Source organism: Monodelphis domestica, chromosome 4, assembly GCF_027887165.1.
Source record: "Monodelphis domestica isolate mMonDom1 chromosome 4, mMonDom1.pri, whole genome shotgun sequence".
Lineage (NCBI taxonomy): Eukaryota > Metazoa > Chordata > Mammalia > Didelphimorphia > Didelphidae > Monodelphis > Monodelphis domestica.
In genome coordinates this window covers 358,291,738-358,303,923 of record NC_077230.1, presented here as the reverse complement: position 1 = coordinate 358,303,923, position 12,186 = coordinate 358,291,738, and the positions used below count along the sequence as shown (strand labels likewise).

Below are 12,186 nucleotides of genomic sequence, written 5' to 3'. Positions count from 1 at the left end.
CTTTCCAGCTCTAGCATTGTTAAGAAGCCCGCATTCCCTTGGTCATCAAAAACCAAAAGGCAAAAGGTGCCATCTAGTGGCATTACTTGTCCAATATTACAAAAACCCCCAAGTCCCAAAACAGGAACAAAAAATCCCCAAAGGGCAAAAGCATTTCTTGCTTAAGTACCCCCACTCTTATTTCAAGGGGCGTACTTCATGTCAGTGGATATAACATGTTCACCTCAAGAAAATATACTTTGAGAGATCATGCTTTCCTTAAGGAAGCTACTCTTTATTTTACAAAGGCTAATTATATCACATTTTGCCAACATTTTTGTCTTTAAGGAAAATAGTTTTTAAAAATGCATAAAAACATTAATACACTAGAATAAGCTGCTAAGAAACATTTCTGAACAGGCAGAAAATGTAGACTTTCCTTTTACAAGCAACTGGATTGCCCAGCAGCCCAACTTCCCGATCCTACAAAATCTAGCCAATATTCAGCCAAGCATGACAATTCCACCACAGAGATCCCCAGCAGAAACCAAACAGCTGAGGGAAGCCCTCCTGAAGATATTCCCAGTCAGAAAAAAAAAAAGAAAATTGATCAGATCCTGACAGCACATCCATATATGAGAGACCTGAATGCACTGTCAGCCATGATATTGGATTAAGGGTACAGTGGGGAAGTTTGTAACCACAGCTGATCGATTAAAACTTCACGTAGCATCTGTACATGTTGGGAATTGGGGAAAATGAGAAGAAATCAATTAGCCAATAGAAATCCTATTTGAACAGAACAGAATCAAATGTTTTGTGTATAAAAGATGTTTTCAAAACTGGCTATATAGATGTATAAGTATCTATATATATACTATATATATATATACATACACACACATATATATACATATATATATAAATGATGCTGCTATTACAGAAAATATTAACATTTTCTCCAAATACTTCTTGCTGTTGCTAGTTCTTTCATTTTGAAATGGTGAATAGTTGCAACAGTGGAATCTAGAAAATGGAACTTGAAAGAAAAAAACTGGGCAAAGTATTCTCAGAACAAAATCTAACTTTATTTGGTGAACAAGGCAAACATGTCAGAGGTCTGCAAAATCTCCAGTTGAATCTGAGATTTCTGACCATCAACTTTGAAAGATTTTTAAAAGCAAATTCTTACAGAGTGGGGGTAAGAGTTACAGGGGTCATTCTTGGTGTAAGTAATAGGGATTACAGGTTATGGACAGGTCAGGACCCCAAGATCTGGGTTTCTTACAGGTCATCCTTGATGTAGTATATCCTACCCCCATTTCTGAGAAATCTTCCCCAGGGCTTTCTAAGCTCCTCCATGAATTAATATGATATAAAGAATAGTGTAAAGTAATATCATCATACACTTATGGTTAATGTAGTAACACACTTATGAAAAAAAAAACTATTACTCAATTACTAGCCTGGGACTATATTCTTAATCTGGTTACATAAACAGATTTATGCCTGGAACTACATTCTTACTACAAATCATATAGTTCCAAGTTATCAAACTAAAAGGATTCATAAGCTAATAAAAATGAAGCTGCTTAATTAAATTTCCTTCTTACAAACTGTAAAAAAGTTGAAAAAGTTGCCTCTATGTCCTCTGCTCTCATTCTCTTCTTAGCCTTATTGAATCTGCCTTCTTACCTCATCATTTAACTAAAAGTGCTTTCTCCTAAGTCATTAGTCATATTTTAACTGTGAAATATAATTCCTCATTCCATTCTTTCATTATCTACTGGAGACAAAGACAAAGATTAAGAAACAGAGACAGAGAAAGATTTATAGAAAGGAAGAGAGACACAGAGAGAGACAGACAGAGAGAATGAGAGAGAGCGATGTAGTGTGGGAGGAAGAGAGGAAGTTGGTATGGCAGGAGGAGTAGGAAGGAGGGATCTTCTGGAGAAGTCAGGAGGAGAGGGGATTAAGAGTAAATTTAGATGATTGTCCTTGACAAGCAAAAGGGTTACATCACCATACAAGAGTATAGTGAAGGGGACAATAGGAAATTATTATAGAAGGATATTGGAAGGAGAGGAGTGAAAAAGAGGATAGTCTTTGCAAATGGTCTCTATTTTTCAAGAAAATATGAGACAACATCCTGTGAATCTTAAAATTTCTCAAACTGGTGAATCTTAAAAATTCTCAGACTCTACCTTAGAACATTTGGTTAAAATCATTGCCCACTTTAAAACAATGAAGGGACTTTGGTCAGGAATGGGGGAACTCTAACATCCCTCCACCCATACTTAGGCAAACTTTAGGGGAAGATAAAGTTATAAACTCCTGACTGAACAATGAAAAGTCCCCAACTCATACTTAAAGTGAAGCAAGAACCCTTAAGCTAGGTCTATTGTTAGATCTAATACAAAGGGGTGCTAAGTAACTATGAAGATCAAATTAATCAAGCAAATTGCAAAGGACAAGATTAGTCTACTCAGGTGTGAATTAAGAATGGTCAGTCCTTTGGAAAACGTCTACTGTGATTGGTAGACGTAGAAATTTAGGGGAGGTGACATAGGAGAAATTTTCTTTAAAAGGAAGGGGTTTAGGCCTCGCAGGAAATTCAGCTTTGGATTCAGCTTTTGAAATGCAGGGCAGGAGTCAGAGGAGGCTGCTGGTGCTCTCTCTCTCAGTGGCCAAACTTAGTTCAGCTTCCTGAGCTAAACTGGAGGGTCTCTCAGAAGACTAGAGTTTTGCCTGGAACAAAATCTTGTGGTGAGTGATTAAAGACTGACTTAGTTTTCTCTCTTAAAAAGAAAAGGCCTAGGCCATTGGCCTAGGCCCTAGCATTCCTATTATTTCCTCTTACTCTCTCTCTCTCCCTTTCCTTAATTCCTTAATTTGTATTAATTAAAATCTCCATAAAACCCAGCTGACTTGGGTATTTCACATTTGGGAATTTTTCCCATGGTGACCACTTTATTTTTTAATATAAAATCAAGACACTAAAATTTATCTTTGCAGTTTTAACTATTCAAAGTCTTGAAACCATATTTTCACAGTCACAGTTTATGGAAACCACTCTTTTGTCTGTAACAGTCCTCAGCTGAAAGGGTAGGGTAGAATTTTGTTGGAGGTTTGAGCATAGGAGAAAATTTCTAAATTAGTCACTATAGAATGGAATAATAAACCTACTGACTGACTTACTATAATAAACAGTTGAAATTATGTAAGATGAATTTGTAGCGGAATCAGTCAGGAGTTCCACAAGAGTCTCCAGTTCCATTCAGTAGCACATGAGTAGGTAAAAAGGGGATAGTAGTAATTCACGGTTAGGTAGCCAAAGCATGAACAGCAATATGTTGGTTCTCTGTTGTTTATTCTATCTCATTTAATGTCATTTTATTTTTTAATCATTGTTATCAAGTTCTGATGATTACTACATTATAATTTAGATCTGATTATGTTGTCTCATATATTCATATTTGGAAAAAATTATTTCTGTGAGGACAATTTCTCAAAATGCTCTACATTCAGGTTCCTGGGTGTCAGTGAAAATTATTATTTATTCAGATCATTCAGCACATCTTGCTTGGTGATTCTAGTCCATGTATCAGGAATCTGACCTCCTCCCTTGAATCTGAACTTGTAATGTTCTTCTAATTGTGACCTGAAGCGACACACAAACCATTTCCAGTATGGCTGGGCGGATGTGTCTGGAGTGATACTCCATGTGGCATATTTACCACCTGCCTGACGATAAGTCTTATATGGGAAAGTCTTATCTTCATCACTAGAACGATAAAATGAAACATCACTTGCTACATAGCTAGTACAGAAACCAAGTGAAAACTCATCAGTATTGTGCCAAGATCCACCATTGACAGCACGAGAACGATGGAAAGGGACACTGTGGTCCTCACTGTGATCTTTGACTGTATTTGTACAGATTGCCTTGCAAAAGGGACATTGCTTCCAGCAGCCACTGAGCTGCTCAGAGAGTATAACTTGAATCTCGGGCACAACTCTCTCTATAAATACAACCTCACAGACCTTTCCTACCTTTTGGATTGCACTATCCAGGAGTTCATTCATGGCTTCTCTGAGAAAATCTATGTCAGTTATCTTCTGGTGTTCAATGCTTCTTAAGTCACCTCTTGGAAAGGTCAAATAACACCCCAGCTTATTACACAATGTGTCCAGCCACACACAAGCAGAATTGTTTTGATCTTTAGCTGCCAGAGTTGACTCCTGAATAGCAGAGAAGATGATGTTCTTAAAATAGTTCAAATTGTAACTTAAAACATCATTCAATTTGTCAGTACCTCTATTTCCACAGTATGCTTCAATCTCTTTCTTAATGTAATCTTTGAAAAACCATTCTGGTTGATGGATATATTGCCAATAATGCACAAAATTTTCTTCCTTAGCCAGAGAGATTAGAATATGTTTTTCCAAGTTGGATCGGTTTCCATTGAAGGCAGGACAGTTAGCCCTAATCTCCCCAGCAAGGTCAAGGGCTGCCTTTTTCCAGATTGCTATTGGAAGGGAAGCAGTGAGCTTCCTCCCCAGAAAGTCAGCAAATGTTGTGATGGAGGTCGCGCCCTGGCAGGAAATCTTAAAGCTCATGAAGAAATCCTCTCTCTTGCTTTCTAGATATGTGACAGGATCATGAGCTCTCTTGAATGCTTTGTGCATATCCCAAAAAATAGCTGCTGCTCTTTGACACAAATATAAGGACAAATCCATTTTATATTCACTTGTATATGTGTACTGAGATTTATTGGATGCAGAATCAGTTTCCTTATCTATCAATCGCAGTATTTCATGGAAATAACTTTTGTTATAATCTCTTCCCATTTTTGAATTAGATTCAATAGTTTCCTTGACCAGAGATATGATGTCTTGGGTAGTTTGATTTATGATCACCTTATAACTGTCTGCTATGGAAGGTGTGTAAAAGTAACATTTTTTCTTCATTTTGACATGTTTTTCATACTCAATGGAAAATGTTTTCCTTCTGGAACAAGCTTGAAGTTTGCTTCTGACATTGTGCTCCTGTTTAAAATGATCTAGAAAGACATTCTCCAAATCCACCTCAATATTGAGGTTTTCAACAGTAGAGGAACTTGAGGACACTTCACAGACCCACATTGTCCAAAGTTGATTGAACTTTTCTCTCAATTCATCCTCATCTAATTCCTTACCCATTACTAATAAAGCCACATCTCTACTTCTCAACAATAGCTGTTTTTCATATTCTGATTTCTTTTTATCCAGTTTATCTTGACTTGTCCTTGAACTGAGAAAATCAATGGACTTTCTGGTAATTTCTGAAACAAGTGCCTCCTTAAGATTTCTAAATTTATTCTCAAAATTTCCCTTCCATTGAATCAGGATTTCATTGTCTTGGTCTTCATCAAAATATCTTTGAAGTTCTTCCCTGATTGCTTCATATTTTTCTGCAACATTTGCCTCAATAGAACTTCTGGTGAGATCCAGGATCTCTCCATTTTGAATCTGATTGACCAACTGGTTTTCCAACACTAATAAATGACTTCTTAGCTGCCAAGACCAGTTGTTATACATTGTCTCAAGTTTGCTTATGGCCATGATTTCCCTGGTATTCTTAAAGCTAAAGATGAAGTTTTCATTCACCAAAGCTTTCCACAAATCCTGGATCCGAACTTTTACCTCAGATATCTTCAGGATGCTGCCCTTGGATTCTTCTTTGGCAGCCAAGAGAACTCCTTTTTTAAGATCCTGGATGTTGTGACTATAAGTGGGGTTGGGAGCAGCCATTGGAGGATCCCCTTCCCATAGATGAGCAAAATAGTGGACCTGGGTGTTTACATCAAACCAAATGACATCACTGAAGCAAGTAATATCGGTGCATTGTTCCTGTTCTGCAGCAGTGACTGCCATTTCATCCAGTCTCTCCTGCAGTCTTCTTCTCCCTTCCATGTTCTGATCTTTGGCAGTCATTTCCCCCACATTCTGATGGACAAAGAGACAGCTTGGAGAAATGTTTACTTGTTTCATTCTCAGAAAGGCCTGCACAGCAATTTGCAAAATATCTTGCATTTCTGAAGGATTCTCTCCAAAAATATTGATCAAAGTCAGATTTCCAAGTCCAATGACGAAGGTTGCCAGCTCATTGTCCCGATTCTGTGACTTGTTCATAAGTTCTGGGGCCCGGAGTCCTTCTGTGTCAACCACAAGGACAAAGTCAAAGCCCATCTCTTCCTGCAGGGTTTCCTCCACCTTCACCAACTGAATGTAGGCTCCTCGTGTGCATCGCCCTGCACTGACATTGAACTGAAGGCCAAACATTGCATTCAGCAAAGTGGACTTCCCTGTGCTTTGGAGACCAAGAACAGAGAGAACAAAAAGCTTTTTGTCTCCAATTTTCTCAATTAATCTGTCAAAAACAGCTGACACCCACTTCAGGGGTACATAGGAAGCATCCCCATCCATCAGCTCAAGGGGATATCCAGAAACCATCAGGTCGGCAGCAATCTGAGGAAGAGAGAAGAACACAGTATGCCTTTGGGATGAAACTTCTTCCAAAGCTTCATAGATCTGGCCAACTTCTCTGAGGATATGAGCAATACCCAATGAGGAATCCCTGATCTCCTTAGAAACAGTTTCTAGTTCCATTTGGTGGTATTTTAAGGAGACGTCCTTGGATCCCTTTTGGTTTTCTGCCAATGACTGGGAAAACAACTGCTTGTGCCTCTTATAAAGCATTTCTAGATGACTTTTGGTCAGAGTGTCCATAAACATATCCAGCCACTGCAGGAAGTACAACTGAGTTTTGTTGTCTCTCTCAGAGTGAGATTGGAGCACTTCCAACACCGCTCGCATTAAGTCATTGAGAGGAAATGCCCTCTTTAGCTGTGTTTGTCTTATTATTTGCTTTTCTGTCTCAATCTCACTCTTGTGCTGTTCAAGGCTACGGTTCCCTTTCTCTCGCAGGTGGCAAAGCTCCTTATCCTTCTTACACCACTGGTGCCAAAGTTCTCCTTGAAGAGGCAATAATGTCTCCTTCATTTCAGACAATTTCATCTCTTTCATGAGGGCCATCAAAGATTCTGCTTTTCCCTTGGCCTCCTGACACTCCTCTCTATCCAGGTCTACGAGAAAGCCATACCGGCGAGCCACATCTGCACAGTCTTCCAGACTGAGAAAGGGACCTGAAGACTTCAGCAGGCGATTGATGACACTTGTGAGTTCATCTATTAATTCTGCCTCATTTCTATTCCTGATCCCAATTCTCACTTTCTGGCCAGAGTCATTGCTTGCAGTCTTATCTTTGTCATCAAACAAATAAACCAAAGGTTTGGATGACTTCCACAGATCCCGGACCATTTTCGTGGTCCTCTCACTTTTATCAGAAGCAGACACAAGGACCACTGTGACTGAAGCAATTTCCTGCAGAAACCTGAGCTGGGTCTCATAGTCTTTGGCATCTCCATGGAGATTGGTGAAAGCAACACAGCTTTCAAATCTGTCCTCACCTCTTCCCCCTGGGAAGAACCAGGAGATTTCTACCACACCTCCCATCAAGAGGCAGAGCTTGCTGCTTCCTCGGCAGTGACGGTGGAAAAAAGTATCATGTTTGTGCTTACTCAGCAGAGAGTTCAAGATCTGAGATTTGGAAGAAGTAGCAGAATTCACAACTCTTATGAAAGACACGATGGGGATAGGTACTTGGAAGATAGATTGGTTATGAAAATTAATGACTTTGTCTTTTCCCTCTGATTTCTCTATCTGTCTCCAGTTTCTCTTGATCTGGCTGAAAGACCAAAGGGGAAATTCTATTACAGAATTAGAGGGATTGGGCACCACAAGAGGGAGAGCAAATTGGCAGATGGAAAGTTTGTTTGAAATGTATTGTCTCATGAAGTCATCTGCACAATGAAAAATCATCATCTGGATGTCCATTGGGTGAATGTGACGCTGGTCTGTGGTCAAGATGTCAGAGGGCATGTCACTATCATTAAACAAATCATCATAAGGATCTGAAGTGTCATCCTCAAGGTTTCTGAGAGTCACAGTCTGACCAGTCATTGTGTCTCCCTCTATTTTGCAGACCAAGTATCTAAGTCTGTAATCCAGCATCAATAGCTTCTGTAGGAAATAAAATGGTAACTGAATTTCTTTATCTGGCTGAGTGTCATGCACAGAAGTCTTGTAAATCAGATGGAAATCTGCCCGACCCATCTTCCTTGGATAGTAACTTGCCAGATCAAGCCTCTTGGCTAGCTCTAAAAAGGTGGAATTTATCACTTCATGCTGTTTGATGGTAACTGATTCTGGTTCACATAACTTTTTCTTTCTCTGAGAGACACTTTCCAGTTCTTTTTTCACCTGGTCCATCTGTACACCGTTCAATATTGCTTCATATTCTCCACTGATGAGCAAATTCAAATCTTTCTCCAGAGTTTCCCAATCATGACCTGCCCTGGGTTTTGAGAGTACATGAAGCACTTCTTTGGACCATGACAGTCCCGTGTGAGATTGCATGAGCTCCAAACGTTGCTTCTTTTCTTCTGAAGACACAGAAATAGGACCAGGGGTAACTGTGAGTCCTGTGAACAGAAGGAATGCCTGAGCCATAGAGCCACACTTCTTATTAAGGTTCTGGTATTTTTCATGGGCTTCTTTCATTTCACATAACAGGAAATTTAATTCTTCACATCCTAGGAGATAATGAAAGGTTTGGTTTTTCTCCTTGTACCCTGCACCAACTGCAATGGAAAGTAACAGGAGGTATGTGCCTGACTCTCCTGACTGTTTCAAGGTCTTCAGAAAGGAGCTGAGAAATGAACTGATCTTATAAGTGGCCTTTCTTCGAGCTTCTTCCATCTGTCCCAAGAACTCTAAGTTAGGATTTACATCAAGAAGGTTATTCTTTTCCTTTTCTAAGAGCTGAATGAAATCATCAAATTCTGTAACCTGTATATGTTGTTGCTGCTTTGCTGAATGGAAAATCCACTGCATGATTGAGTGACTCTGTGGGAAGTCTTTCACTTGATAGACATGAGGATACAGAAGGCTACGCAGCTGAGATTTAATGAATTTGACTTCATGAATTGGGAAATCTTTGTAAAAGTTATAAATGTCTACCAAGAACTGCTGCAGAGATGGGTTTTTGAGACAGATGTTAATCCAAGGGTCATAGTTCCTGGTCTTCTCACTCAGATTTTGCATGAAATCCATCAGTTTCATCAACTTCTCCTGAGGCTCAGTAGTTTCCCAAGATTTTACTTCTTCTAAAAAAGACATGGCATCATCGATTGCACTCAGAAATTCCTCTCCATCCTGGGTTCTTGCATGTTTGCCAGTCAATGCTGTGTAAGTGTCTGTGAGGCAGTGAGTTAGTTGAAGGGGATCCTGAAAATCCTGTCTATGATTAGACAGAATTATGTCCCAGACAGGCACTAACTGATAACCTCGGTCAATGACACACCAGGTACAATTGCTGGCCACAAGACCAGCTTTCCATTGTGGAAGAGAATCCACCTCTGGGGGGCCTCCTGTTTGGTATACAGACAATTGGAATCTTCCTTGCAAATTAGTGGAATTTGTATTGTAAGAAGCCATTTGAGATTGAGAGTCTGATATATTTATTCCGGCTCCAACTGTCACCCCAAAACCAGAGTAGCTGCCTCCAATATATACATCCAGTGCCTTGGAGGCTTGTTGCTTTACATCATGCAGCTCCTCTGACTGGAAGCCTTTTGTTATAGCTTTCCACCAGAATATTCCTCCCAAATGCAATGGGCCCTGGTTCACATGAGAGCCAAATCTTTGGAAAAATGCCTCACATCTTTGCCTCAGTACGTGAGTTTCTGAATCATTGGAGTGGATCAGAAGTTTCTCTAACTGTTTTAACTCTTGCACAGCTGACCTGCTAAGACAGAGCTGATCTTGTGAAAAGTGGCAGCAAGCCAGAGGGATGTAGCTGAACCTGGTGATACAGCTGTAAGTGTTCTCAGAGTGTTCTTTATGCAGTTCTCTGGAGTCAGAAGATCTGGTATTATTGGTGCTGGACTCCAGGCTCAATCCCCAGCCTCCACCCTTGGCCAAGAAGTTAGCAGTAAAACCTAATCTCTCCATGCTTTGGGTAAACATAGACTCTTCATGAGAAGATGAAAATTCTTTGGTTTCCATCCGTGTCCCCTGTTCTGGGCTGAGCAGAAAGATGTTCTCTGGGAGGCTGAGCAGTTCTTCTCTCCTCTCCAAAAGATCCTCAGGCTGTCCAGTTTGGTAAATTCCCTGCAGGGCTAGGCCACCTGAAACTTGTTTCAGGAGCTCCCTGTCAGGAAGATTCTCCCTATTAGAGAGAGTGCCTTCCATGAGGCTGAGGTGTTTTTTCATATTTTCTATAACCTCTGTTAGGGGTTTCTTAGTAAGTGGCCAGTACTCTGGTGGGATCTCCATGACCTGCCTCAGCTCTTCTTCTTTCATCCTCACAATCTCTTCCTGGCGACTTTTACCTTCCACCTGCATCTCCTTCAATTCTAGTAAGGCTGACTGAGCCCTCTTTTGTCTCTCCTGCACTGCCACCCAGGACTTCTCTTGCATCTCCTCAGATCCCTGGTTTCTAGACAGCTGAAGAAGTCTTTCTATTGCCCGTTTCTCCCATGGATGTTTCGACTGGGATTTCAGTGTCAGAACTTCTCTCTGTTCTAGGTGTTGTAAGGCTTGGACAGAGGTCACATCCAAGCTTTCCTGCAGCTTAGATACCCAGTACTGGGGATTCAGGCCCACTTCTTGCAACATCTTCTCCAGGTCTCTTATTCCAGGGTCTTCATGATGTGGGTCAATAGCATTATCCCTTGGTGTAGACATGGCTGTAGGAGAGTACAAAAAAAATTGATTAGTCAAAAAGTTGCTTTACTTTGGGAGGAAGGAGCCATGGGAAATATGTGGGAAAAGTTGTAAAACATTGAAGGGACTCCACAGAATATATATTCACTCTATTCTTCTTCCCCAGAAGCATCATTGAATGTATATGATATATGTGTAAGCAGAAATGTCTGATGATTTAAACATGTGGCATCTCTAGCCTAGCAAGATGTGGATAATAGAGAGAGGACAAGAACATAAAATGGCTCAAATAAATCATGTGACCTAATCCTCTCTCTTCATCAAATTACCACTTAAAAATAGAATTGGCCCAATGGTAAAAAAGAGTCATGAAATTCCGGACAAGATGGCAGCTTAGAAGCAGCAAAAGTTCAGACCTCTGAAAACCCTTCCTTACCGATCACAAACTGAATGCTCCGAGGGGACTGAAATTCAAATTTAACAATAGGATAGAGCCAGGGACCCCTCCTTCTGGACTCAAATCAAAAAGTAAGCCCCCCAAAAGCCAGAATTCTGAATTACTTGAGTCTAAGGGGAAAGAAGGAAGGTCCCAGGACCCGTCCACCCCAAACCAGATTGCTAAGCCCACAGCAGCAGCGGGAACCTCAGGGCCAGCAAAAGGGCCTCATGGCTGGCAGTTCTGAAGGGTGCACCTTGAAAGCAACCTGGGCCAGTCTCAGGGTGTCCAACACAGATGGCAAGGAAGCAGCCTGAGAGAGACAGGGGGAGCCTGTAGCCCCCTGGCTGGGTCCTTCCATCAGAGACTCACTGGAGGTTTTTGCCTCAGGGCATATCCAGACCAACACAGCTGAACCCAATCCCATTAAGAGCCCTCAGAGTTCAAGGAGGCCAGGACCCCTCCCCCCTTAGAGTACAGGGCCCTCTGAAAGGACAGGAACCTCAGGGCCAGCAAAGGCACTAAGGTACCTTGCAGACAGTGCTATGCCAGGCTCAGAGCATGGAAGTAAGGCAGTGGAGAAGCAACTGGAGGGAACTGAGAGCAGTAACACCCTGAAACACCGGCAGGCAGGGGAGGGAAGACCCTGGGCTTCTCCGGAAAGACAGCACAGCTGCGGAAAATGGACAATTCAACTGGGGCTAAATCCTCAGACCATCAGACAGATACACTGAGAGCCAGTCCTCCTCACTCAGATTTTTGACTGGAAAGGGGAAGAAAAACCATAGAGATGGCAAACAGTATAGAAGTACAAAAGCCTCCAAACACAAATAAAAACAAGAAGAAGGGGGTAACTTTGGACACATTTCGTGGAGCAAAAGTACAAAATACAGAGGAGATAGAAGAGGAAACAAAAACAAATATTCCAAAAACTTCCAAAG

General features: G+C 41.0%; 1 protein-coding gene across 1 annotated transcript; it reads right to left on the bottom strand.

Annotated features, from left to right (window-relative positions):
* Window positions 1-1,051: 1,051 nt before the first annotated feature.
* On the bottom strand, window positions 1,052-10,869 carry LOC100031012 (interferon-induced very large GTPase 1). Its single transcript, XM_001380343.3, has one exon. It carries the CDS (start codon window positions 10,828-10,830, stop codon window positions 3,532-3,534), a length of 7,299 nt encoding a protein of 2,432 aa, XP_001380380.2. The 5' UTR covers window positions 10,831-10,869; the 3' UTR covers window positions 1,052-3,531.
* Window positions 10,870-12,186: the final 1,317 nt, after the last annotated feature.